The sequence below is a fragment of the Cydia fagiglandana genome, chromosome 4 (genome assembly GCF_963556715.1).
Source record: "Cydia fagiglandana chromosome 4, ilCydFagi1.1, whole genome shotgun sequence".
Classification (NCBI taxonomy): Eukaryota; Metazoa; Arthropoda; class Insecta; order Lepidoptera; family Tortricidae; genus Cydia; species Cydia fagiglandana.
In genome coordinates, this window is record NC_085935.1 from 16,648,441 (window position 1) to 16,675,836 (window position 27,396).

Genomic DNA, 27,396 nt, shown 5'->3' on the forward strand with positions numbered 1-27,396 from the left:
TTGAGCACAAATATTAAAACAAAATTATTATTTTTAATAACCCTTTTTTCTACCGCATAACATACCTACTGCATTGTTCGGAATTGAGTAAAGCAACTACACTTGTATCGGAGGTATTTGCTCCTTATTTAAAAAAGTAAATTTAGAAACCAGCAACATAAGAAATGTACCAAGGTACTGTACGGAAAACTTTTCAGCCAAGTATCTTAAGCAAGAAGTTATTTAAAAATCAAACTTTCATGTGAACTGATGTTAAATAGAATAAGAATAATTTATTGAGAAAACCCAGAGAAAACCTTATGCGTGATCTTTTACATTTTACGTACATTGTTACGTGCACCTGAACTAGGAATATAATCCTGTATCTCAGGCAAAGAGATAATATACTATTTGAAAAACAAAAAAAAAACAAATTAAAATCGTGAACATAGAGACAAAAATAGATATTGAATAAATGGTTTCAAGCTCATCGATAAATGGGTATTACACGGGCCGCGTCCGGCGAAATGCAATAACGGGGAGCGTCATGACCTGCGACGTGTTATTTAATCACTGTGATGTGTTCGCCGGCGTTGTGGCAATTTTTCTTGTACACAGGTTTTGAATTAACGGCTAACGTATTATTTATAGACCGGGCTCGGCGAAGGTATCCATTTCAGCTTGGACAAAAGTGCTTTCGAATGTCCTATGGTGTTCTTTTGTACCTAAATGGAATTATATAGAATTATATAGATTTTTTGGTCAATTTCTGGGATTGTATCTAAATGGAGCAGCCATGGGGGTTCGCGAGGTCTAGAGGTTTATACCTATTCAATATAACTACATACCAACATTTTGTTGGCCATTGCATTTATAATCAATAAAAATCGAATACATGTAGCCATTAATTAGTGTGTTTGGTATTTCGATGTTCCAAAACGTTACTTTCTTGCACAAAATATGTAGTTTCACCTTGTGAAGCATTAGCAATTTTCTCATGGAATTGGAAAGCCACATATATTTAAATTATAGTTCTCTAAATCAACTTCCAAAGTACGGCAATAATAGAGGTATCTACCAATAAGTTTACACTTTTCTCAATGTAAGTACCTAAACCTATGTAACTTTCTGCACTATAAAAGTTTCAGCATTTGATGTGAGTCTGAAAACCCCGTTAGAGCATCGAAGTTTAAATTAGTTTAAGGTTAGTGGAAGGTAACTGCATTACCTTGTCTAGAGTGCACCTGGTTGTGGCCGATGTTCCGTTTTGCTACTATGATGCTGTAAATTATTAGCAATACGGCGCGAATCGGAAAGTGAATTAGAGATTAACTAGATACGATATAGTAAAGATACGTGACGTCCCACGGATAAAGGTACCTTATGGCGCTTGGCGCTTACTATTATTAACGTCGCTCCAATATTATTGCGGCGCTATGCGACGTAAGCGCCAGCCGCCATAAGGTACCTTTTGTCATGGAACGTCACATAACTTTACTATTTTATATCTAGTGAATCTCTAATTGATTTCCCGAATCGCGGCGCCAGCCGCTATAAGGTACCTTTTGCTGTGGAACGTCACATATCTTTACTATTTCATATCTAGTGCATCTCTTATTCATTTCCTGAATCGAGCCGATAGTAGCTATACGGAACGGAACCAAATTGGTACCAAAACATTCGCTTAGCTAGAGCCAACTCAGATTTTGTTATATCAATCTGGTTGTAATCTGTATTTATTTTTTATTTTCAATCGACCATGAACATTATATTACGTGTAGGTATGCCATGCGATTCGGTATGTTTGCTTGCCTTGCATAGTTTATCCAGCCAACTCTCGGAGTATCGGCTATGAAAGTTATGAAACGCTCCACAAATTTTTGCAAATGTCAAAATAGTGGTATCAGATTTTCTTATATGCACTTTTAAGTTGCAACTGTTTTTATTTGGGGCATAACCTACCAACGGTGTTATATGTATACGACCAAGACATCTTTCTACGAGGTGGCTACGGCGTAGCACGAGCAAAGGAAGAGTACAGCGGTTCACCGTCAGCCTCACATATAAAATAGGACTATTTTTAACTACTGCGTAGCAGGATAAAAGTCAATTCTAATTTGACCATTTGTTATGGTTTTGATACGATTTGTTATGGTTTAAATCGGAATCGAGCTGATCTGGGATTTAATATAATAGAGTTACACCAAGAAAAGTCTGCAGCGATTTTGATAGATCATACATAGCCCACGCAGTGCAAGTATTATTTATACGTCATAATTTCATAGAAGTTTATTGAAGTTTAAAATGACACTTGCACTGCGAGGGCTAACAAAATCGCTGCAGACTTTTCTCGGTCTGACTTTATGTTGTTTCACTGCGCCTAAATTTTAGTTTCTTATGTTCATACACTCAGTCAGTAGTCAGATAGGCTTTGATTTTATTTATACATATTGGCATTACTTTGAATTTGAAACCTTTAAGCCATAATATAAGTGCGTCACGATTCATGCGGCCAATTTGAAGTTAGGTACATTTTGATATCTGATATCAAAATTAATTTATTTTTATTATCATTCACGCGTTCATTTCGCTCGTAAGTATTTGTGAGGAATGGGTAAATGATAACAAAATTAAGTACACATAATTTTGATATCAAAATTTACAGTAGGTAAGCATAAGCACCAGAGATGATTGACCCCGCTGCATCTCAATATCAATCTGTGTTAAATGCAGACGCAATAAAAAAATAGTTTTACTGGACTGTATATGAAATAAAGCTAGTAGCCACAGATCATTGGGTCTCGGTCGGCCAACAGCGTAGGTATCTTATTTCTGTAATATATTCGCAGTCCATGTCCAACAAGTTTGTCAATTGTAAAGTAACTAGGCAATGTCAGTGTCTGCAACAGCATCGCTTGGGGACGCGTCGATGTCTGGGATGTATAATAGCACGGATGGTTGCATCCGAAATTAGCTCTAGCAGCCATGTGTAGGTATATTGTATGTTCCAACGAATAATCTCGTACAGGTACGATAGACCGTACCCATGGCACATAATCATTATATAAGCCATTGAGTTTAAGTGTACATACGAGTCAGCTTCCTCCAGTCTCCTGGCGGCTTAGCGCGGTAGCCTTTTTATCGCTTGTCACCATGCCTGTCACGTTCTAACAAGTATGTAAGTGCGAAAGGGACGCGCATAGTGATAGTCGATAAAAATGGAACCGTGCTGCGCCCGCAGGCGCTTATGCGCATAGAAGTTGCAAAATGTAATACTTATTCAGAATTACAAGGTGTTAGGATGTCGAGTAAGGTTTCCAATGCTCCTAAGGAACATTATTTGTAAACTTGTAGGCTCAGCAATGCGCATGTAACTACTAGAATAAAATTGCAAGTGCCCAATAGGCTGCAGTGCCTACTTAAAATAACTGTTCACACACTTTAATTGCGAGCGTGTAATTTAATGCGCTCCGTAAAAATCTCAAGTCTTGAAAAGAGCCATATTGAAGCCATAAGAGCAAATCACATAATTCACATACTTACCTGAGTGAGTACCTATAGGTAGGTAGGTATAATTGTGTAACATATTTGTGCAAATAACTGTACCTATTTATTTTTTGTGTATCAATGTAAATCGAGTTAGTTAAAATCGGACTCGTTCTCTACCGAGTTTTATAAAATAAATAATCAATACGTGCAATTTGAAAACAAAAATAAACGATAGCCTCGTCGAGCGGAAGCAGTGAGCACAGGGCGAGTGGCTCTAAACCCAATCATGCGCGTTATTGGGCACCGGCCTGTGATGCGTCCCGGGTAAGGATAGCGCACGTTCACTCTAGTGAACTAAACTATAGCGAGGGGCCTAAGGGCGGGTTGCATCACGCACAATTGACGAACGGATTATTTTTAATATGGAATCGGCTGCTCTCATTTTGTGAAGAACTGCTGAACGTACAATATTTTTAACGGGTTACGATTTCAATTTCAGTCGGTAGGTACCTATGGCGTATCAGCTAATCTATGGCACGCTAGGCGATAGAGATATAGACTGCTTTTATAGCGCAAGTAGTATAAAAACGTCTTCGAAAATGGAGATTGTAGATGTCTACATGGATTTGCCGGCTTGTCCTAATATCCTAATCCAATCTTGCCTGAAGCGTCGATTTTTCACTTAGATACTTACTACTACTACTTACTCGTATCATTTAATTCAAATATTTTAATTTCGCTAGTAAGCAATTTTTCTGAATAAATAAAGTAATTAATTTAATATTGTTTTTGTTTTTTAGTATTTTATGTATGATTTTGTTGTGTATTATTTTTATTTTAAGTGTTGATTATGGAATATAGTCGTTTTTACGGTAGGTATTTAATTATTCGCAAATTTCACAGCCAAATTAATAAATAATGATTTAGTATAGTAATGCATTACGGTCGATTTATATTTATATGCCGAATATACTTTGAGACACCGCTGCTGTTAAAACAGAGTAGATTACTTACGATAGAATCTCTTCCGCGTCAGTGAATTTTCCCATGTTTCCTTTGCTTCAAGATAGATATCTACCACACATAGTTAAGTTCACAGCAGAAGTTCTCAAAGCGGATTGTTATACCTTGAAGTGAAACGAGTCGTGTCCTCGAGCGGCGTATTGGCTCAAGCAGCGCTCAACTTCGCTAAGTAGGGGCTCGCCTAGGTATCACGAAATTCACAAAGCAACCCGGAGAACGGCTTCGTAGAAAGAATAAACAGAATCGACTTGCAACTTTTCCGTGGGGACTTTCCATTTGAAAGTTGTTCAGACATATGAGTTTGTTGCTGACAGTCTGAAAAACCCAGGTAGGTAAGTTAAAGGGAAAATCGTAAAAGGGAAGCTCTTAAATGAGATTCGCATAAATACACAATAAAATGTAGGTAACAAAAGTAGGATTCACGTAGGTACCTTAGCTTACCTACTATTGTCAGAATCCGAACGTTTATTGGTAAAAGTAATATTATTTTGTACATGTCAGAAATTGGGATGGGTTTGAGTTGTAGGTACCTACCTTAACTTATATTCAAGGAGTACCTACGTACCTATTCAGAATTGTGAAATTTTATATTCAAATCAAATTGTTATATTTTATCTTAATACGAGTAAATGGGTACGCCTCTTGGATAATGTACCTAATTGAATATGAAATAGGTAAGTATGTACATGTACATTGTACATTGTACCTTGTGGATTCAGCTTTCGTTCGTTAGCTAGACTCAATGTGGTTTTATGTATTTATAGGTACACGCTTGATCTTTTGCCACTAATAGAGAAAAGGCAAGTAAATATATTATTCATTAGTCTATTCTAACACAATGTCAATTAGCGAATACGTTGCTTGTCAATTATCCATTTTACTAAGTACTTACTGGTATTTCGAAATATTTATTTGAACAAAAATACTGTCGAATAAACCTACACATCTCAGAACGAAACAAGATAAAGAGGATAAGCAGGTCGGAAGATGAAGACGTGCCGCTACCTACGTCAATATTGTAATTTAGAAGACGCGCTTGAGGCTTGGAAATGTAAATGAGTTGTACATAGACTGCGGCCGACCCATCGGGCACGTACATCTATCTACCTTTAAATTTATTGTTCCAGCAAATGACTGCGAGCGACGGGGCGGCACGTCGACTATAATTTAATTTTAAAATATTGCTCGCTCAGCCGAAACTGAAAGGCGAATATTTCTTGTTCAGCTGTATCGGCTATGCTACTGCGCTTTGCCGGAAATTGGAATAATTTGATAGCTATGTGTCTCCGTATCCGTATATATCCTCTTTATTATATGTATATTATATATGTTAAAATAATGGTTACACATAAGATTTTCTTACCTTAATTTGTTGACATTCTTGCAAGCACCATAGAATAAGACAAAATAAGAAAAGAGGAATAAGTAAACGTGGCTAAAATTATAACCTTTATATTGCTATGGTATTAGGACTTTATCAAAATTTATATTGTATTGTTCTGATTGTAGTAGTTTCCGAAACTAGTATTGATACGAAATAATATAATAATATATACCCACGCGATTTCGATTGTTAGGTAACTTCATATTGTTTATAAATGTATGGTTTATAATAGTTTATATTTATAATACAGGGTGTGGCCTGTAATAAGAGCAAAAAATCAAACTGGAGATTCCTTGGAGTACCCAAAGTTACCACCAAGTGGTCCCGATGGTTCAAAATTCTTAATTTAGGAGAAATTTTAATTTAAAGTCAAGTTTAGCAAGCAATGGATTTTAACATTGCGTTACGGTCGCTTAACTGTCGTAAGATGTCATGGTACCGGGACGTCTTGGTACGCGCCTTTTAGTACAAGTTATTTTAAAAATGAATACAGAGAAAAGTAGCTCTTATTATTAGGAAGTCAGAACTCATTCAATATGCAATGACACGTTATGTTTTGTTGACAAACTCGAAATACTTTTTTTTGCTATGTAATGGAAATAGTTTTTAAAATAATTTATTTTCGTAATTAATAAAAACCTCCATAAAACACTTAACTTCATTACCTACCTATTTGAAAAATGCTTTGAACTTTGTCAATATTGACAACTGTCAAGCGAATGCACAACAATTATTTATGTAATCCAATCTTGTTTATGATGGAATTACATGATTGAACGGTGGTGCCAGAAGAAGTTCAAACCAAGCTGTTGCACCGCAAACGATTTCCCGATCGGAGGCAGACTGACAGTGTCATCGTCAACGTTGAACGTAGTGCCACGTTTGCGGGACAACGAGCCTGTCCGGGGCCCGGGACGGCGGTGCAGCCTCAGCTAGCGTGTAGGCGGTGATATGCGAGTCAGCGACGTGGCGTTATACTAAAGAACCACCAGTACCAAAAACAGAACTATGTGTATTCTATGGATCTGTCACAGAAGTCGTATTAGAGGAGAAAAAGTACCTACCTGATTCATAACAGAGTCATTTGATAAACAAGGATACCTAATGATACATCGTATTATCGAAAAAGCAAAAAAGCAATTTATCGGCCAAGATTATGAATGGAAACTGAAAAGTGTTTGTTATTAATTTGTTAGTTGAGAAATGTAAGTCCTTATGTTATGTAGTTGTTCAAGATTAATAAACTCAGTAACTATACGTTTTTGTTTATTATTTTTTCCATGTGATGTAATTATTTACATGAAGCAATAGGCGTAGCTAAGGGTGGTATTCCATCTGTCCAATTTTTTGTCATTTTGTCTCACCCTGCCATTAAGCAAAATGTGAGACAAAATACACATCGGACAGGTCGAATACCACCCTTACATGTGGCCAAAATGATCTTAGAGTCAGTCCAAGAATAGTCTGCAGCGGATTTGATAGCCCACGCAGTACAAGTGTCATTTATACGTCATATTTAGGACTGACTCTACACGCTTGGCGAGAGCCTCTCGCCGAGAGTCTCGGGCGAAAAGCTGTTCACACCATGTACACACTCGTTGAATCATTCACACCGCGGAGGCCGCCACGATGGACATAGAAACTGTTGGCCTCTGTGCTGCTAGCTACTTAGGCCTATATCATAAAAATTATTTATGTTTCAATTTTTTTGGGCTCCATACGACTGGCTCTATTTGGCAAAATTTTAAAAACTGCAATTCAGTCTCGTTGGACCATATTTTAACGGCTGATCACCAAAACGTCTTTACAGAAACACACCGGGTAATTATTGATAATAATATTTAATTAACATACGTAATTTGCATTTGTGATGTCTAGCCCCAATTTGTTCGTAGGTTTTGGTCGGGTAGTTACACAAATTTCTGTTTTAACAATGAGTGTGTTCATGCCCTGCCCCGCTGCCCTCGCGAGAGCAGCGAGACCCTTTGACTCGGCCGGAAAAAGCCGACCACATGACAATCGGAGAACGGCAAGACGAGACAAGACGAGAGCAGTCTGTACACACTCGCTCTCGGCCTGTCTTGGGATGTCTCGCCGAGAGTGTACAGCCGGCATAAGCGTGAACGAGTTTACAAAAGTTATGCAAAAGAGTTTGTTTAAAGTAAAGGGCAACGAGACGGTAAAGATAGAGTCGGACCAAAAAAAGTCTGCAGCGGATTTAATAGCCCCCGCAGTGCAAGTGTCATTTATACGTCATAATTTCATAGAAGTTTGACGTGTAAAATAACACTTGCACTGCGTGGGCTATCAAATCCGCTGCAGACAATTCTTGGTCTGACTCTAGCGACAATAGGATCAGTGTGTCCCTTTCTATTATTGCCAGTTCAAAGAAATAATAAAAACGGTACCTAGAGTCTGGCTAGCCAAATTTTGTTGACAAATATTTCCTTGTTGCATCACCAATTGTCTATGCTTTAAAAAAAAGTTAAAAGTCTGTTGTCAATTTATGTCATTCATTCAAATTGTTTGCGGTTTATAAGGCGTTTATTTTAAATAATACTTAAATAATAATATCTATCTAGTTTAGTTTTTAATTTCAATTTGTATTTTCTATTTTAAGGCTTTAGTTTTGTAGGTTGTTTTAATTTTAGGATACATTTTATTGTTATTAGAGTCTGTGCGGAAAGAGAAGAGTCGTGGGATTTGAGGGCGCGCCAGTGCTATTTTATAGTTTTTGCTATGCTGACAACACTGGTCACGTGATTATAGTACGACACTAAAGGTCATGATACTTGAATCCCTTTTGTTCCGGTTTTTTACCACGGCTTACTAAACGGAGCCTGGTGGTGGTGTCGGCTCGTCAACTCAATCCCCTGATTTAGCGCAGGCACTAGTTTTCTTTTTAAAACACACTTGTTTTTATGTCTCAGATACTAAAAAGTGACAGTGCGATTGACAAAACTGCTAAAAGTGCTAAAACTAGTTAAGAATCTGCCCAATACAACTGTAATTTTAGTACCAAACAAGATAGAGTCTCATTTATGTACTGCCTAATCTGTGCAGTCCAACAGTTATTAACCGGGTCGATCGGGTAGAAATTGGGCAATAGAACTGTAAATTTATCTGGGATATATTTCACCCATTGTAAACTTGACTTGTAATGTATGTGTACATTATTAATAATAAATATGGATATGAATAAAAATAGTGCATAAGGGATCATCCATTAATTACGTCACACGAATTTCTAGGTTTTTTGACCCCTCCCCCCCCTCGTCACACTTGGTCACATTTTGCAAATTTTCATTTAAAAAACCTTGTGTGACGTCACATTTAGGCAATTTTGTTTTCAACGAAATCGGCAATACTAACTCGGCTTTATTTTTTTTATAAAAAAATATTTTTTGTAAAAGAAATATTAGTAATTTTATAACGCAAAACCAATTAGGAACGAATTTACCTACCTACTTCTAAAACCTCATTATTTAAATGTACAGCGATTAAAAAAATATAAATTAATTTTCGGTTACTGATGAATATTGATGAAGTTAAAGTGACGTCACAATGTTTGTGACTCCCCCCCTCCCCTATGTCACAACATGTTACATTTTCTTGACCCCCTTCCACCCCCTAAACGTGTGACGTAATTAATGGATGGCCCCTAAGTAGGTAGGCCTTATTGGGATATGTTCGGTTCTCTCATCTCACGATATTTTACTTCACCAAAAAGTCACTGCTAAATATGAAATATAATTTCATAACTAACAGAACCTACAAATAAAGAAATATTTTATTAGAAAAAGTTTTATTCTTTGTAATCGAAGTCTGAATTAAAATATTCAATGTCACTTATGTTTGAGCTAGCTTCAGAACAACCAGGGACACTCATAGAACTATCTTCATCTGAACTGGATGTGCTTGAATCGGGCACGTAGATTACGAATTCTTGCATATCACCTACTTAGCGGTCTTTTATTCGAGATACCGTAGGTACTTTTACACAATCCTGAAAAAAAAATTACATATAAATATGCATAAAATGGCAAGTATCAAGACTATTTGTCAGTTATTTTAAAGACCATGAATGACCTGCATATTTATGAAAATTAATATATTTTGAATAAATATACTTACCGATTATGTACCGGAGACAAGTTACTTAGGGGGCTTATTAAATAGGTAATTATTTAATATTAAATACAACATCAATACCCGCGAATAGCGGAAACACGTTCCGCGACTTTTTGTAAGTCGATAGTCGGCTTTTAGCCGTTTTCTTCCCGCTGACAAAACCGAACAATGTTAAATATAATTTTCCTTGTGGTTTTATGTACGGTTTTATCGTGTTTTGAAAATATTTTATACATAAAACTTGCGGTTTTTGTTAATAAATATACAATGACAGAAGTTTGTTTACTTTTTACATGACAAGGTGTCAAAGGTTTGATTGCCATATAAAATTTAAAATGTTAGTTCCCGTTTCTGCCACGACTCTTCTCTTTCCGCACAGACTCTACCGTAGTTTGATATGAATTATGTTTTGGTTTAAATAAAAAGTATTCATAATAAAGACAGCATACGTAAAAACAGTTTGTTTAAAGTCAGACCAAGAATAGTCTGCAGCGGATTTAATAGCGCCCGCAGTGCAAGTGTTATTTTAAACGTCAAACTTCTATGAACTTATGACGTATAAATGACACTTGCACTGAGTGGGCTATCAAATCCGCTGCAGACTTTTTTTGGTCCAACTCTACAACTGTTTTCTGCCGGGGTACGTCGCTACGTCGCCTTTCAAAATATCATAAATATTGTAATAAACCTCCACAGGGACCTAAACCATGCATTAGATTGTTTAATCTATTCTCTCTTACAACATTTGATAATGTACGTCAAGTTGCTAATTTATCAAAATAAAGCAAACTTTACAAATAATAATATTAATTTAGTAAACTAATCAATTATGCACGTGAAATATGAAACATATGGTTTAACGAAACAACAGTAAATGAAAACCGAGCTTTATTGTCAAATCAGAGTTACGAATGTGGGTTGTGGGTGCACCAAATGTGATTCTGGTTGTGATCGCAGTTGTACAGCCAGATGAATTAGCAGTGAAATTCTTCGTTATTTTTGAGAAGGCCCTCCACCCAGTATTGCACATGTTGATGTCGTGTCGGAGCGAACTCAAACGGAGAACAGGTTGTACCATCGTTCGTAGTCGTTGTCGTGAAAAAGAATCATCCTTACAAAATTTTAAAAGTGCAAGTTATCTCGTGAAGTGGTTATCCATTTAGATTGGCATAATTATCATCATTTATCAGTGATTTTATTGCACAATTTTTGTTGGAACTGCTTAATAAACAGTTCAAGTTACTTTATAGCGTTTTACTCATTTCGTCCTTTTGTCCGTTAGGCCTATTTGATAAGAAAACTGTTAAGTAATGTTGATTTCCACATTAAGTACTGAACATTAATTGAAAATTGCATACTTTTAAAAAGCAATATTAATACATTTTACAAGATTTTCAATATTATTGAAAACGATCGTAAATGTCAATGTCAAGTATTCCGACTGGACACATAACGTCTGCAGTACATTGCTGGCTCGATTAATTTTGTTAGAAAATAACAGAAAATTATTTTTTCATTTTAATTAATTGAAACTATTTGGACTTAATTCCTCATTACTTAAAGGGCGTATATTTTAATTTTTTGCTCTTATTACAAGCCACACCCTGTATAATATGGGTCCCTACTGTCAATATAAAATACTTAATGTTAGCAGAAGAATTAGAGTTGTGTCGAATGCCGAAGACAAAAGAAAAGTTTGCAGCCGCGATGATTAATGACAAACCTACGCCCAGATATACGATTGATTACATGCTGGGTTAACCGAATAAGACCGCATGAGGCCTCTTCTGTCAAAAATTTGATATGGTTTTCACTTTTCATGGTGTTTTAATACGACCTTGAGTCAGCATGTGCCGCTACGCCAATGAGAACTGGTAACGCTGGTCGCTGATTGGTGCTTACGAAATGGGTATCGTCTTGGGTCGTCCCATTCGTTTTTCGTCAAGTTCTTTAATTAGTCCTATTCTGCTTTCGTCACTCATTCTACATTCGTCACAATCGTCGGTGGCTTTCAATGTAGAATGAGTGACGAAAGCAGAATAGGACTAATTTAAGAACTTGACGAAAAACGAATGGGACGACCCAAGACGATACCACGAAATGCAATCAGTATGGCTACCTACCACCAGTTTGACACTGACATATTCGATAGCGTCTGCGTCACTTACATACTTTCTATGCATCTCGCTCGCATATTAGTGCGAGCGAGCGAGATATATAGAAAGTAAAATACGCAGACGTGAGCGAATAAAATATGTCATGTATTGATGCACGAGAGATGCCTGATGAGACAACTCAAAGTCGTATCAAAATAACACCAAAATAGATTCAAAGCGTTATCCAATTTGATAAAACACAATCGGCCCCTGGGATAAGAACCGCTGTTCGTGAACTTTATCGACTGAAATCAGCAGAAAACAAGGTTTAATTAAATTATTTAAGTTTTAGTTCGTAATTTTTAAATTACATCACATCACACATTAGGATGACTTACGTTGACTTTTAAATGACCTTGACAGGTACGGTCTGTCGTGACAAGCACGAATATCTAATGTCACAATACAAATTTCCTAGCGGCAACACTGAACAGCGCCCTCTGAGTGGAACTGTGGTAAGTTATTCCAATGTGATAAGTTGCAAGGTAAAAACCAATATGGCGCGAAGCGTGCGAGTGCATAAAAGTGTAATATACAGTGAGGAAGCCCACAGCTGTCCTGAGTCGCCTAAAGCTAAGTATTTTATGTTACTTGGTGCTCGCAGTGGTGTTATGGTGTCTCTATTCAATTGGCTCTTTAGTAGATTTGGCTTGCCATGTGACCTTGTCGTGGAAGATGTTGAAGACCATCTTAGGTAGGACGGACAAGGTTATACCTTATAAGAGGGCGGCGGCTGTGGTCGTCGTGCCCCGGTACGATGACTTCAGCAGTCAGGCGCCTCGACCTTATAAGAGGGCGGCGACTGTGGCTGCCGTGACTGGGTGAGTACGGTGGTTACAGTCGTCAGGCTCCTCGATCCCAGAGGTGTGCCGACGTGCGGCAGGATACCTCAACCTTATAAGAGGGCGGCGGCTGCGGTGACCGTGACCGGGTGGATGCGATACTTCAGCCGTCAGGCGCCTCGACCTGATGTACCTGCTCCCTAGAGATGAGCGAGGCCGGTTAGGCTGCTTGGTACTTTAGAGGTATACCTTGACCCGGATAGGCCATCCGGGTTCTCCGACCAAGAGGGATCGGAGTCTCCACAGGGAGATTATCCAGTGCAAGGAGCACAGGACCTAGAATATTCTGAGTCTGGCTGAGTAAGATGGTTCTCATTAGTCATAGAGTACAGATATATGTTTAGGGGTTAATTGTTTGGAGATAACCATGTTCATAGAGCAATCTAACCCACAGATCTCGGGGTGAAACAACCAGCCACCAAAAGTAAAGCGAAGCAGACTGAGGCTCCTCTGGCCCAAGAGAAGTGGATCAGAGAGAGCGAGGATAAAGAATCCTTCATAGGAGATGAAGGTATGTATGCCAAGCATTCTGTTTCTTTTACACCCCCACACCACAAATCAATAAAAATTAGTGGCCGCCTTTCCCCGTTTACGGTCTTATTTGTATACCGTAAGTGGCTGGGGGAGAGGTGGCCACACGGTCAACCAAGAAAGTGGTCTACCACTTTACGAGTCTATCAATCAGATGATAGATACTTTCTTGGCTGACTGTACACTTATACCACAAGTGGGCGATGTTTAAGGTATAGATAGACTGATTCCCGAACGCTGTCCCGGATTTTTTGTGAGAATTTTGACAGTTCAATACAAATCTCACGCCAGCTCTTCAATGAAGAAGTTTTCTAGTAAAATGTAGGTTATTTTAATACAAAGTCTAGTTTAAGTATTTAAAATTTTCTTATTGAGTATATAACCAAAATTATTATACACTGACAGACTATCAACCATAACAACTTCAGACAAACCATACACTCACAATAAAAAAAATATAATTGGCTTCTCTCTTATCTAACCATATGGTTATCTGATCAATACATGAAGTAACATTGTATGTGTTAACTCAATTTAACTTAGCCTGAATATAACATCTACACACCACACACCTTACTAAGTCTTTACAAGAATGTTATAAAATTGTAGACCTAATAATTGGCCTTCACAACTAATATTGTGTGCAACAATACTAACATTTTCCAAATCACGCTGCAGCTGGTTGAACTTATTTCTTTCTAGCTATTTCTTCTAACGCGCTGGCTATCCTGAAAGCAAATAAAATACAAATTAGTTATGAATAATAAATCATGAAGTATGTTCAAATAGTATGATTCATCCATCAAATAACAATTTTTTTTTCATGTAGGTACTTTATTTTGTTTTCAATTCATTTATTTATTTAGACACATTACAAACTTTTAATTACAACGAAAGTAATGAAAAACAATTACACTTAATAACATATAATGTAAGGTCACTGTCTTCGCACGAAAGACTCCTAGAACTAAAAGAATCCCTAGCAAACATAAAATATGATATTATAGGATTGGCGGAAGTGCGACGCCTAGGAAATGAAATAGCACAACATGAAGATCTAATTCTATGCCACACCGGACAAACTCCAGGTAAATACGGAGTTGGATTTATAATAAAGGCGCACCTTAAACAATACATTGAAAGCTATATTGGCCTATCAGAACGAGTCGCTTTACTTAACATGAATTTTCCAGACGCCTGTGTTTCTATAATTCAGGTCTACGCCCCAACTGAAGCAGCTCAAGAAGAAGAGATCAACTATTTTTACAAAACTATATCAGAAGCAATTAACCAGGCGCATAAAGATCTAGTATTAATGGGAGACTTCAATGCCAAAATCGGTCAACCTGAAACAAATGAATCCCTTATAACAAAACAGCATGGATATGGAGAAAGAAACGCCAGAGGACACAAACTCATAGAATTTGCCTTAGAGAACAATCTTGCTATCATCAATACCTTCTACAAGAAGAAACCGAAACGACGATGGACCTGGTGCTCACCAAATGGACAATATAAAAATGAAATCGATTACATAATGTCCAACCAACCAAAAAACTTCAAAAATATAGATACACTAAATATAACTTATCCATCAGACCACAGACCACTTCGAGCAGTACTCCTACTAACAAAACCAATTAAAAGTAGAGCAAGATACCAAAGTAAACACTTTAGTACACTCAAAAATGAAGAGGAAATATCAAAATACAAGGAAAACCTAGAAAAGTATGTATATAATTTGGAAAAATACAACATAAATGACACAGTACAAAAATTCCACGACAAACTAACAATTGCAATCCAAAAGAGTCTACAGAACGCATGTAGTACAACTCAAGTGACTCCGGGACGCAACATCCTGTCAGACCGCACAAGGAACTTGATGAAACGGAAACAAGAACTACAAAAAACTGCAAACAAAACCAGAGCAATGAAAAACGAACTTAAAGCTTTGTACAAACTAACAAGCAAATATATTAAATTGGATTACCAGAATCATAGATCTACAACACTTGAGCAACACTTAAAACAAAAAGGCAGCCTAAAAAAAGGATACAAAGAACTGCAAACAAAAAGAACTTGGATCGACGGATTAAAGGTATCAAATGGAACCAAACATGGTCGCGGGGAAATATTAAACATCGCAACAGATTTCTACCGGACTTTATATGCAAATTGCGATACAAAAAAACAAGAAGAGTTTCACAATCAAGAAATAATTATCCAAGAAAACAAAACACCTATAACACCAATAGACTGTAAGGAAATTATAGAAACTACCTGTAAGCTAAAGTCGGACAAAAGCCCAGGAGCGGACTGTATCACAAATGAAGCCATAAAGGTCGCCCAGGAAATTTTAGCGGCACCGCTAGCAGTCCTATGCAATAAAATATTGGAAACACAGGAGACGCCCATCCAATGGTCAGAATCAAGCATTATTTTATTATATAAAAAGGGAGATCCTAAAGACATAGGCAATTACAGACCCATTAGCTTGTTACCAGCAACATACAAACTTTTCTCTACAATTGTTAACAATAGAATACGTGCAACACTAGATAAGAAACAACCTGTGGAACAAGCTGGCTTCAGGAAAGGATTCTCGACCATGGACCACATTCACACTTTACGAGGGTTGCACTGAAAATGTCGGGAATAGAGAATACTGTCGCATCTAGACAGTCAATCTTTATTTTAATGCATACTTAATCTCAAACTGACCACGCATATAAATTTTCTTTTGAAAGTAATCATTCTGTAATGCACACGGCTCATAATCCCAAAGTCCTTTTTGTATGGCGATTTTGGAGCCTTAGTGGTTTTGTATGAAATTCGTGGAGTAGCCAACGGAATTGAAGTTTTTTTTACATATATATATATATATAATATATTTTTACTGTTGTCATATGAATATTTAGGAATGTCGAAATCTGCCGATATGCAACTTTTTTGGCAGCCTTTTTAATTAACAGCACAAATGCGATTTTAATTTTTGACGTCGCTTTGGAATGACATGCTTCTTTAAGATCATCTATGGGATAAAATGAAAGTGACTTTCATATTTAATTTTAACCGCAAACGAGCGTACGATGAACTCTAGTTCATAAAAAAATAACAGAAGCCCATTGTAACTTTTATTTGTTCGCTGAGGGCATATTGAAAACCGTTTAAAAATTTGATCGGAAAAATCACTTTGCCAAAAATTCAAATAATGTTCGACATACAATTTTCAAATTGCCAGTAATTCTTAAATACAAATGACAACCAAATGAAATATACCTTAAAAGTTTTATAAAGAGTTACATTTTTATAAATTATATGCCTCTTTCTATTATGTTATTTCTAAGTGTCCCATTCCCGAATATTTCAGTGCGACCCTCGTAGAGCTTGTAATCGAGAAGTATCAAGAATTCCGACGCCCATTATACATTGCATTCATCGACTACCAAAAGGCGTTTGACACAGTTTCCCACGAGAGCATATGGAAGACTCTAAAAACTCAAGGCATAGAAAGTGGATACATAAATATATTTAAAAACATCTACAAAAAAGGCAGCAGCAGAGTGAAGCTGGAAACCATGGGTCCGGCCTTTCCAGTGGAAAGAGGAGTCCGTCAAGGTGACCCCTTATCACCAACTATTTTCATTGCCGTACTAGAGAACGTCATATGCAGCTTAAAATGGAAAAACCAAGGCCTATTTATCAAAGGGAAATATCTCAGCCACCTCAGATTCGCAGACGACCTGGTGCTGCTCGCGGAATCGTCCCGAAACCTGCAATCCATGATAGATGGTCTCCAAAATGCAAGCAAACAAGTAGGACTGGAGATGAATATAAATAAAACAAAAACCATGACCAACTCAAAACAAATAGATATCATTGTAGACGTCAAACCATTAGACTATGTTGAAAGCTATATATACTTAGGAAAGCAGATTGGTTTCAACAACAAGAACAATGAACTAGAAGTTGACAGAAGAATCAAAAATACATGGAACAAATATTGGTCTTATAAAGAAATATTTAAAAGTAGCATGCCAATAACTCTTAAAAAGAAGGCTATGGACACCTGCCTCATCCCCAGCTTAACATATGCTTGCCAGACATGGAAGTTCACAGAAAAAATAAAAAATAAAATTATTACTTGCCAGAGGGGAATGGAACGAAGCATGTTGAACATAAAAAAGATACAAAAGATAAGACATAGTAAAATAAAAGCAACAATAAAAGCAAGATGCTCTAGAACACGCTAGAAAGCTAAAATGGAGATGGGCTGGACATGTGGCTCGCCTAAAAGACCACAGATGGACAGCCATAGTCACGAACTGGAAAGGCCCAGACGGTAAGCGCCGAAAAGGCAAACCAAACATGCGCTGGGAGGAAGACATGAAAAGAATTGCTGGTCCAAATTGGAAGAGAATAGCACAAGACCGTGAAAAATGGATATCTTTGGAAGAGGCCTTCACCTAACGGGTTCCTACAAATTAAATCAACATAAATATAGTAACAAACTTATGTATAACAAAAGGAAATAAAAGGCTTTTTATTTTATTTTTATTTTTTTATTTATTTTATTAGGTACTTTATTTTGTTTTCAATTCATTTATTTATTTAGACACATTACAAACTTTTAAGTCTCACACCAATACATCATGACATGAGTTTATTTAGCCGTTCTACTGATCAATAAAATTAAAATGCATATCTCACCTTGAAAGGACTTCTATCTTCTGGACTTTATATTCCCTTTCCACCTCCAACTTATCTCTTTCTATCCTCAGAATTTCTTCATCAAATGAAGCTGAAAACAGAATTTTAACACTTACAATTTATTTTATAACAACATGTATATTTTTAATGTCCGCAAAATCAAGCTCTCACTTTGGTGCAGAAATATATTTTACATTCAGTTTTCTGTTTAGTATTATTATTCATACCATGTAATTTGATAATCACTTCATAATGTAATATCTTCACTTGATATTTACAAATTAATTTACTAAAATCTAAATTTTGTGTATGAGTAATAATGTGTAAGAGCTTGTATTTTTAACAGACTTCCAAATCTCAAAAGGAGGAGGTTATCAATTCGGTTGTATGTTTTTTTTTTATGTTTCCCATATTCAATTAAGCATATTAAAATTATTAAAAAAGAGGGAACAATTACCAAATCTTTTCTTTGGAGGCATGTAATCACCATCACTGTTCTGACCATCACCATGTAAGTTATCTGAACTAGGTCCTACACTAGTATCACACAAGGAATGCTGCTGTTTCAGGGCCCGCTTCTTTGTGTTTGATTTCAGGTCTCTCCAGGTCTGAAAATGTTAAGGTAATACAGGAAAGGGATATTCACAAGTATGTTTTATATTTACTAGAGTTAAGCTATGAGAAGTCTGCAGCGATTTTGATAACCCTCGCTGTGCCAGTGTTATTTATGCATCATAATTTCATAGAAGTTTGATGTTTAAAATAATACTTGCACTGCGTGGGCTATCAAATCCGCTGCAGACTTTTCTTGGTCTGACTCTAGTTCCATTCCCTATCTGGCAGCTGCAGTATTATAACAAGGAGGAAAATAACGAATTATAACAATTATCAAAACATACCTGTTTCCATTTTTCCGTAGATTTAACAGCGCCGCCCATAGAATTGAGCATTGTAGTGAGGTCTCGCCACTGTGCCTCTATGTCTTCTCGCTCGAGCCCTGAACTCATGCCCTTGGCCACTTCTGAATGTTCTTGCATGTAGTCCATCAGTGCTGACACTTGGGCAGCGGTGGCATGCCTCTTTGTAGTATCCATTGCTCTTAATAACGGCTTATTATGTAAATAAATGTCTAGATCATCTACAAGTCCACCTTAAAACGACAGCCGGATTGTCGGTCGGTGCTGCTTGTTGATATGGTCCAATTGTAGTTAGGTTTTAGTAGACCCCTGCACTTCTACTAGATTATTATGGGACGTACGTCGTTTAGTGTCTACATGATGTGTTAGTGTACTTTTTATCTAATATTTGTAAAAAAATACTGCAAAACACACTCTTTTTCTTATCAATCAAACAAAAATTGTTTTTTTTTCTTTAATGTCCACAGAGATGTCAAATTATCTGGTAACTACGAGATACTCGGAATTTGACGGATACTCATACAAAATCATGATAGCCAACATTAGAACTGTTTAATCGATAGTCAATAAAAATATGAGAAAAATACATCTGTCTTTTGTCAATGTCAAAACAAAATGATGTCATAATATTTATGTTATATGTTATCAAATTGCAAAAATGACTTTAGTGTCTTTACCATGTCTTTACTAAATAAAATATTAATAAATGTATGAACCTGAGAAGTGCAATTGGTGACCAAATCCCTTATTTATCTATTCATCTTTCAGTTCTCAGTCATTGAACATGTCACTTTGGTCATGGGTAAGAAGAAACCCTTTTTTTATTAAGTCCGATTATATTTATTTATCAGATTCTAATAATTTATTTAATTTTAAAGGGTGCCAACTCCCACGGTCAATTAAGCATCGGTGAGACTAATGAACAAGTTAAAACTCCTACCAAAGTAGTATATGAATGTTGTAACAGTCATGGAGTGCAACAAGTTGCTTGTGGAGGTGGTCATAGTCTTCTGCTAGACAAAGACGGTAAACTGTTTTCTTGTGGCTGGAATATAAAACTGCAACTTGGAAAGGAAAATGAAACTGAAATGTTTGAGAGGGTATGGAAATTAAGTGGCATTAAATTCACTAACATTGTATGCGGCTGGGACTTCAGTTGTGCTGTAACTGATGACAATTTCCTGTTTGTATGGGGCTCAAACAGTAATGGGCAACTAGGGTTACCAAAAGAACACTTTACAGATATAGTGAAACCCATTAGGTTACAAGTTAATGCATGTTCCGTGTCCATGGGATTGAGGCACACAGCTATTGTAAACTCCAAGGGTGAAGTATGGATCACAGGATGCGGGAAACATGGACAACTTGGTTTAGGTGAAGAAACTTTACAGTCTGATAGATTTCAAAATGTTCAAAAAGTTGGAAAAATTACTCACATTGCGTGTGGACAAAACCATACAGCTGCATGGTGTACAGAAGAAAAAGCTTTATATGTTTGGGGGGACAACAAGCATGGACAACTGCTGCTCAGTCCTGAGAAGTATAAAAAAATATACACTCCACAAAAAATTGATATTGACGTGAAACAAGGGATTAGGAAACTTCTAAGTGGCTGGACTAACATGTTACTGTGGCTTGAGAATGGAACATTACTTTGCTGGGGACGGAATAGTTATGGACAACTAGGGACTGAGCAACCTTTTGTGGGAAAAATTGTTAAGGTCAACTTACCAGGTCAGTTTTCAGAAAACATTGCCGGCTATCTAAAAGCATACCTAAGTTGACCGTAGTTCTGTAGAAAGCGACCAACTTTTTATATTTGTCAAAGTGACTTACACCCTAACTCAATAGCTTTGGTCGCTTTTTGCATTGATAAAAAAATTGAGTTGGTCGTTTTCTGCATAACTACGGTCAGTTAAGATTTTCATTGTTTACTTCTTGTTTCAGATAACAGAATGGTCCAAGATATAGCGCTAGGATCAGAACATACTATCTGTTTGGCTACTGACAACACCCTGTGGGCATGGGGTTGGAATGAACATGCCAACACAGGCACTGACTCGGGGGAACATGTGTTTCAGCCGACACAAGTCCTTTTAAATATGAAACCTAATGAAAAAATTACACAGATTTATGCTGGAGGAGCTCACAATTTCATATACATTGAAGATACTAAACAAGAAGTGGATCTAGTAACTGAAAAATCAGTAGATTGTGATTAAAGTTCTATAAGAACTTACAGAAACTGTCTAGTCATAGGTACTTTACAAGTATTTCTTGTTTTGATTTTATTGGTGCTAAACCAGTTTTAATTGATTATAAGTGTTATAATAATTATGACACTGGATTAAAACCACATACACATACAATTATAGGTATCATAAATAAAATAGCATAATTTGTAAGATGAAAATGAAATGCTAGTTGTAAAATGTTATCCTGTTTGCCTTGAAATAAATGTTTATATTATTTTTACTGTATGACAATAAATAAAACATTGTTTACAAAATGCAATTTTTATTACAAAATATTACACATGTTTCATTATTGTATATATATAATAAATAACAACTATTAAGAATAATGAAAGCACTACAATCCATTTTTTTTTTCACTATTACAATACAAAGGCAAAATACTGTAAGTTACAAAAAAACTGGTTTATCTATCAACATATGAAGCATTTAGATTTATAGGTCACATCATACAAATAATATAAAATTAATGGCTTAATACAAACTCTTGACAGGAGATAAAAATCATTTACCAAAATGATAATCTTTGCATATGCAAGTTGAAGCATTATTCAATGTCAGTTAATGATAATCATGAACAACTTTTATACAAACATTTTCAGAGTTTTCATAAATGCAATTTGGTAAGTCTATGCAATACAAATCATACTTTTTACAAGAATAAAATTTCTTGGAATTATATTGTTGTAAAATACAAAGACTACAATGTACAACACTATTTATTTTGTTGAGTGTACTAATAACAATAAAGTTACAAATACTTTGACAAATTCATGAAGGCAGATAATTCCAAGACATTCCAATATCTAGTAGCTTTATCTATTACTATGTAATTTGGAGCACCCTAACAACACTTTGTAGACTAAGAAGTTGCTACCTCTTCCTCTCTCCCTTTTGTGTTTTGCGCTTTTCCTTCTTTTCTTCCTTTAGTTGTTTTTGCTTTTCTCTGAAATAATATGATATAAATTCAATATGAATGTTCTTAAATCCATATTTAAAGGGTTGCTAAAGTAAAGTTCTGGAAGAACTTAACTAAGAATTGTCACATGCTAAAAAGCAACTTACTTTAACCGACAGACCTGATACTAAGTATGGTTAATTTATGAGCAGTAATCCGGGATCTGGTTGCAACGCCGCAGGATAAAGTACAATTTTTGCTGTTGATACAGGAGTAAGCCCGCAATATGGATTGAATTTTTCACAAAAACGCTATCTTAATATTTTTGAAGTACAATTACCTACTAAAGACATTTCATAAGATAAAAAAAAACATTTACCCCTAGTGGCAACCAAATCCCCAATCACTGTTTATGAGTTACACTACTTGCGGTGGTGAATATGTTAAGAGGCTTCTCACAAGTTCGAAAACTATTAAACTCACCTATCCTCTTTATCCTTCTCTTTTTTACGCTGTGCATCAAGCCGTGCTTGTTCCCGGCGCTCCCTGGCAGCAGCTGCTACATCCAAAGCATTGGTATTCTTAACTAGGTCAGGACTCTCAGTTTCTTCCACATTTTCTGCATCAGCCTGAAAAAAAATACAAATTAATAATGTTTATCATTTATAAGTGCAATTTTACATTATTTATATCAGACATACATTGCCACCTACCTCATTATCTGATAGCTGACTATACTGCGATAATATGGCTTCCCGGATCTTTTTCTCTTCATCTGTGTATTCTCGTCGCGTGGTAGTGGCGAGGGACTGAGATTCCAACATCTTTGTTAACTGAATGTCTACATCTGTCGCTGGTCTGGGAGCTTCTTCCAAAGGGCGACTTGATTCCCATTTTTCTAATATTTCAGTGACATGGATTGATATATCATGCTCCTGTAGATTACATCAGAATATAATTGAGACAATTATTTCATTAAAATAGCTGAAATAACCCTCACGAAGATGAAAGTCCACGACTTACCACAATTTCAGACAGAAGACCCTCTAAAGCATCTCTTTTTTCGTCAATGGTATCTTCGCCTTCTAAAATTCCTGATATATAAGATCCAAACACACCTTCATCGGTTTTTAATGATTTTAATTTATCATTTAACCACGGCTCAAAGTCGGTTACCGCTGCCGCCATATTGACTAAATGTCAATTTACAATATAAAAAAACTGGGTATCAAATGGATGAAATGTCACGATTTATTTCAACGTACTTAACAATGTCTTGAACAGCTAAAAATATAAAAGCCGTAACACACTAACAGCCGTATTCATAAAAAATCCTTAAATGAGGAATGATCAGCTTATTAGCTAATCCACTGTTTAGGCTTAATAAGCCGTTGATAAGAACCATGATTTATAAACGTTTATTAGGGGTTTCTTAACTAATAAGCAGATTAGACCCGTTATGTTGGCATCTTGGCACATCATAGACAAAAATATGGCTGAACATTAATTAAAAAAAAAAGTTTGACAGCAGCACTAGCGGTAAATCATAAAATCCTGAACAATACGATGCACAATTTTGACCAGTTTTCTGGGTTATTATATATTAAAATAGCCTCTGCATCACAAAAACAAATAAATAATATTGCACGGCCGGAAGTTTTACGAAACTCGGTAAGCAACCACCTATATCATAGTCTGATAATCAGATATGTTACGAGTAAAGTTCATTGCAAGATTTGCAAGCTATATTGATAAAACTATGTGTTATTGCTTATAGTTTCAATATATTGTGGAATGAGGGAAAGAGGGCAGTTGCACATTTCAAGTCAAGAATTCTGCCTGCGCGCCATCGCCACCGTAATACCACGGATTCCAACACTTTTTGTTCTGGTGGCGAAACACAAACGATATTGACACTATTCATATCAAATGATCGGTGAAGATAAATCAGGTGAGCAAGATTTGGTTATTCATTTCTTAACGTAAAATGTTGTAGTATTTTTATGAACATACCTCGACACCCAAAAAATTATGGCCTCTTCATTTTTAATTTGACGTACTATCGGTGTTTTTTAGAAGAGCAGAGCTAACCAAGCTAGTTAGGAGCTGTTTATAATTAGAATTAGTGAATAACATACTTAACCAACCACACGATGGAACCAATTTATCAGTGAAGTGGTGATTTATCTTAAAAACCTTTTTTGTTCGCCTAGGGCGCAGAGTTAAAGATAAGCGCTTATATATGCAACTTGACAATGACAATGTTTGCAGTGAAACATCTCAGCCAATAGCCGCATTAAAAGGCAAACTGCACAATTCATAATGAGGCAGAAATGTCCATTATTCACAGGAGTGTCGCTGTTGGTAGGTTATATAATTTTAAATCAACAAAGATATCAATATGATTTTTACATAAGGTACTTATCAATCATAACACACCTGTGTAGGTTAATTATTTGTTTAAATTAATATTAAAATTAATTGTTTAATATTAGCGTTTCAATTCATAACTTTGTTATTATTGTATAATTTCATTTTATCAAACTACAATTACCGGTAAGAAACAGTGTCTGTAGGTACGCTAGGTAGAAGTATGTATGAACAAAACAGACATGTATGTAATTCTTTAGTTTTGCTGTGAGATAGCTATGGTATTGACAAACAACAACAGAATCTCTGCCTGGATGGAGATCCATTATTCCATATAGTTACCACAACAATATGGAAATTATTCCATATTGCCATATCCATTAGGATGTTATACTTAAGCTTAAAATAAAAGATGATATAGGTTGATTCAATGAGTATATTAATTGAAACTGTGTTCTTTTCAGGTTGTGAGTATTCCATCATCAGCTATTTGTCCGGAGCTGGCTACACAATCCGGAGGCCACACTCTTCTGGCATCTAACCGGCCTGCACACCGCCATCAAATGAAGTTGGTTGTACTGAAATAAAGAAAAAATATTAACTAGTTTAATGATTGTCAAATGTAATAAAATTGTTTTATTTAAGTGGGTTGTTTGATTTCCCTAAATTAACACATGAAATATGTTGATATGTTATAATAAAAATCTCAGTTAAAAACTCATGAACTTGTTTTATTTATCTATCACAATGTAAAAAATTAACTCTGCTCAGTGTGGACTTCAACACAGAACTCAAGTATGCTAGCATTAATACCAATTAACCGAGTACACCCTTCTTTCATAGCAAATAGCACCACACAGCATTCAGTGCAGCGGCAGCATTAACAGTGCCTAGAAATCCAACCAAAGTAGGCCAACCACAGTTTATGTTTTTTATAGTGATAATGATAATACACCTACAAATTGGAATATGATACGTCCCACAACAAAGGTACCTATATACCTGCCCATATTATTCAATTAAGTATCTTCAGTATTGCTGTGCCCTTACAGGTTGCTATGTAATATGTGCGCAATTAATACTTTTTAGTTAGAGCTTGAGAATACCGTGATCTTATAATAAATCAGCGTTTTATGGCAGGTAATGAGTATGAAACAAAAGTAGGTATACTCACTTCTTTGCGCTGTAGGAGTTCCGGGAGTAGTTTTCATTCTTTTATGATAGGTATATAGGTTGGTGAGGTGCTTTATCCGACGCCGGTGCCCCAGTCGTAGAAGTCTAGTCTTATGGTATAACAGTTCGTATCGCATAAATTGCTTGCATCTTGATGAATGCGACATACAATCGTGCAAACAACTCCTAGCAAAGGCACAATATCTAGGTTTCCCGCTATTTGCGCACTATATCTAGGTATGTAATGGTTTATCTCCTTATTTACACATATTAAACCACTCATTTATTAAATTTAGACGTTTTTTAAACAAAAAGAACACCCAAATCACTAAATTACGATACAAGTCTCATCGACGTTTGCACTAATTTGTGAAATGCTGTCTTGTCAAAATCAGCTGCTTTGTGACCGCCATCTTGTATTTTAGGGATAATAAACAGATAAAGAAGGGTCCACGGCTCCATAACTTTCCGAGGATTTAATAAAGAGATGATCAACTGTTTAGCGCTAAAAAGTGTTTATGAATCACGTTTTGTGACATCCGGTTATCAGCAACTGATGATCAACTCTAAGTATTCTATTGTATATTCCTAAAGGATACAATAGAATACTTAGAGTTAACAGATATTAATAAATTATCCATAGAATGTATTTTTGAAACTTGTGCAATCAAGATTCGTAAACTAGATTTAATATTGATTGTAATTTATTGGCCAAATAACTCACGAAGACCCGACTTATTTTTTGAACAATTAGATAAACTCCTTCAACTCGTTAACATAAAGTACAGTAAAAAAGACGTGATTATTGGTGGAGACTTAAATGTCGATGTATTAAAAACATCAATTCTATCTCAAAACTTGTTAAACCTATTCAGAAACGCAAACTTTCATCAACACGTAAAAGAACCGACTAGAATATCACAGAATTCAAAGACATGTATAGATATTCTATTCACGAACTTTGATATCAATAATATAGTTGTTGACGTCGTTGAGCTTGGCCTTTCGGACCATAGAGGAGTTTTAGTGACTACTCAAAACATAACAAATAAGACAAAATACTTACGTAATCAATACTCTTATATGACCCGTATTTATAACCAAAGAAACATATACAATTTCAAAACTGAATTACAAAATACAGACTTTACATCTGTGTATCGATCATAGATAATCACTTTATTTTTCATAAACCTGAGTGTTGCCACCCTTACATACTAAGTGTTCAGTCACACATCTTCCTTTTTCTTTAACAAAAGTAAGTTTTCACATCACTAGTTATCGGTTATTATTGACAACGGTTACATCTCTAGTTGACGTTTGTTATGAGTGACAGTGACATTGACACATTTATAAAATCTAACCTAAAAAAGTAATACGCAACTTCTTGTTTTTGATTAGTTAACAATTATAGTACGTAAATAAAATGAAACATTAAGCTGTTACATAATATTAAAATAACTGATCTACTCAACCATTCAAGTTTGGGAGGACTTAAGCGAAACGAAGATTTATAACAGGCTAATTAACAAAAT

The 27,396-nt window shown here is 35.9% G+C and overlaps 3 protein-coding genes and 2 long non-coding RNA genes across 5 annotated transcripts; 2 read left to right on the forward strand and 3 right to left on the reverse strand.

Moving 5' to 3' along the window:
* Positions 1–13,882: 13,882 nt before the first annotated feature.
* LOC134664162 (uncharacterized) lies at positions 13,883–19,608 on the reverse strand. The gene is made up of 4 exons (XM_063520751.1): positions 19,148–19,608; positions 18,706–18,856; positions 18,249–18,339; positions 13,883–14,263 (listed from the first exon to the last, which is right to left on the reverse strand). Exons 1-4 carry the CDS (start codon positions 19,340–19,342, stop codon positions 14,224–14,226), a joined length of 477 nt encoding a protein of 158 aa, XP_063376821.1. The 5' UTR covers positions 19,343–19,608; the 3' UTR covers positions 13,883–14,223.
* A 204-nt stretch (positions 19,609–19,812) lies between these two features.
* Positions 19,813–21,674, forward strand: LOC134663919 (secretion-regulating guanine nucleotide exchange factor-like). The gene is made up of 3 exons (XM_063520460.1): positions 19,813–19,967; positions 20,044–20,899; positions 21,113–21,674. The coding sequence occupies exons 1-3, from the start codon at positions 19,950–19,952 to the stop codon at positions 21,385–21,387; spliced, it is 1,149 nt and encodes a 382-aa protein (XP_063376530.1). The 5' UTR covers positions 19,813–19,949; the 3' UTR covers positions 21,388–21,674.
* Positions 21,663–23,515, reverse strand: LOC134663920 (coiled-coil domain-containing protein 43). The gene is made up of 4 exons (XM_063520461.1): positions 23,342–23,515; positions 23,032–23,253; positions 22,802–22,947; positions 21,663–22,366 (listed from the first exon to the last, which is right to left on the reverse strand). Exons 1-4 carry the CDS (start codon positions 23,504–23,506, stop codon positions 22,294–22,296), a joined length of 606 nt encoding a protein of 201 aa, XP_063376531.1. The 5' UTR covers positions 23,507–23,515; the 3' UTR covers positions 21,663–22,293.
* A 118-nt stretch (positions 23,516–23,633) lies between these two features.
* LOC134664164 (uncharacterized) lies at positions 23,634–25,409 on the forward strand. Its single transcript, XR_010098220.1, has 3 exons — positions 23,634–23,989; positions 24,096–24,269; positions 25,153–25,409. It is a non-coding gene; the product is annotated as an uncharacterized LOC134664164 (long non-coding RNA).
* Positions 25,111–26,403, reverse strand: LOC134664163 (uncharacterized). Its single transcript, XR_010098219.1, has 2 exons — positions 25,863–26,403; positions 25,111–25,266 (listed from the first exon to the last, which is right to left on the reverse strand). It is a non-coding gene; the product is annotated as an uncharacterized LOC134664163 (long non-coding RNA).
* Positions 26,404–27,396: the final 993 nt, after the last annotated feature.

What these genes read in the sequence shown, in the direction of transcription:
- LOC134664162 (XM_063520751.1), bottom strand. Translation starts at nt 19,342, where the DNA reads ATGGATACTACAAAGAGGCATGCCACCGCTGCCCAAGTGTCAGCACTG. An exon ending in CTACGGAAAAATGGAAACAG is followed by an intron (nt 18,857 to 19,147) that starts GTATGTTTTGAT and finishes TAACATTTTCAG; the next exon opens with ACCTGGAGAGACCTGAAATC. An exon ending in AAGATAGAAGTCCTTTCAAG is followed by an intron (nt 14,264 to 18,248) that starts GTGAGATATGCA and finishes ATTTGCTTTCAG; the next exon opens with GATAGCCAGCGCGTTAGAAG.
- LOC134663919 (XM_063520460.1), top strand. An exon ending in TGTTAAGGTCAACTTACCAG is followed by an intron (nt 20,900 to 21,112) that starts GTCAGTTTTCAG and finishes TTCTTGTTTCAG; the next exon opens with ATAACAGAATGGTCCAAGAT.
- LOC134663920 (XM_063520461.1), bottom strand. Translation starts at nt 23,506, where the DNA reads ATGGCGGCAGCGGTAACCGACTTTGAGCCGTGGTTAAATGATAAATTA. An exon ending in GTCAGCTATCAGATAATGAG is followed by an intron (nt 22,948 to 23,031) that starts GTAGGTGGCAAT and finishes ATTTTTTTTCAG; the next exon opens with GCTGATGCAGAAAATGTGGA. An exon ending in GAGAAGGATAAAGAGGATAG is followed by an intron (nt 22,367 to 22,801) that starts GTGAGTTTAATA and finishes ATATTATTTCAG; the next exon opens with AGAAAAGCAAAAACAACTAA.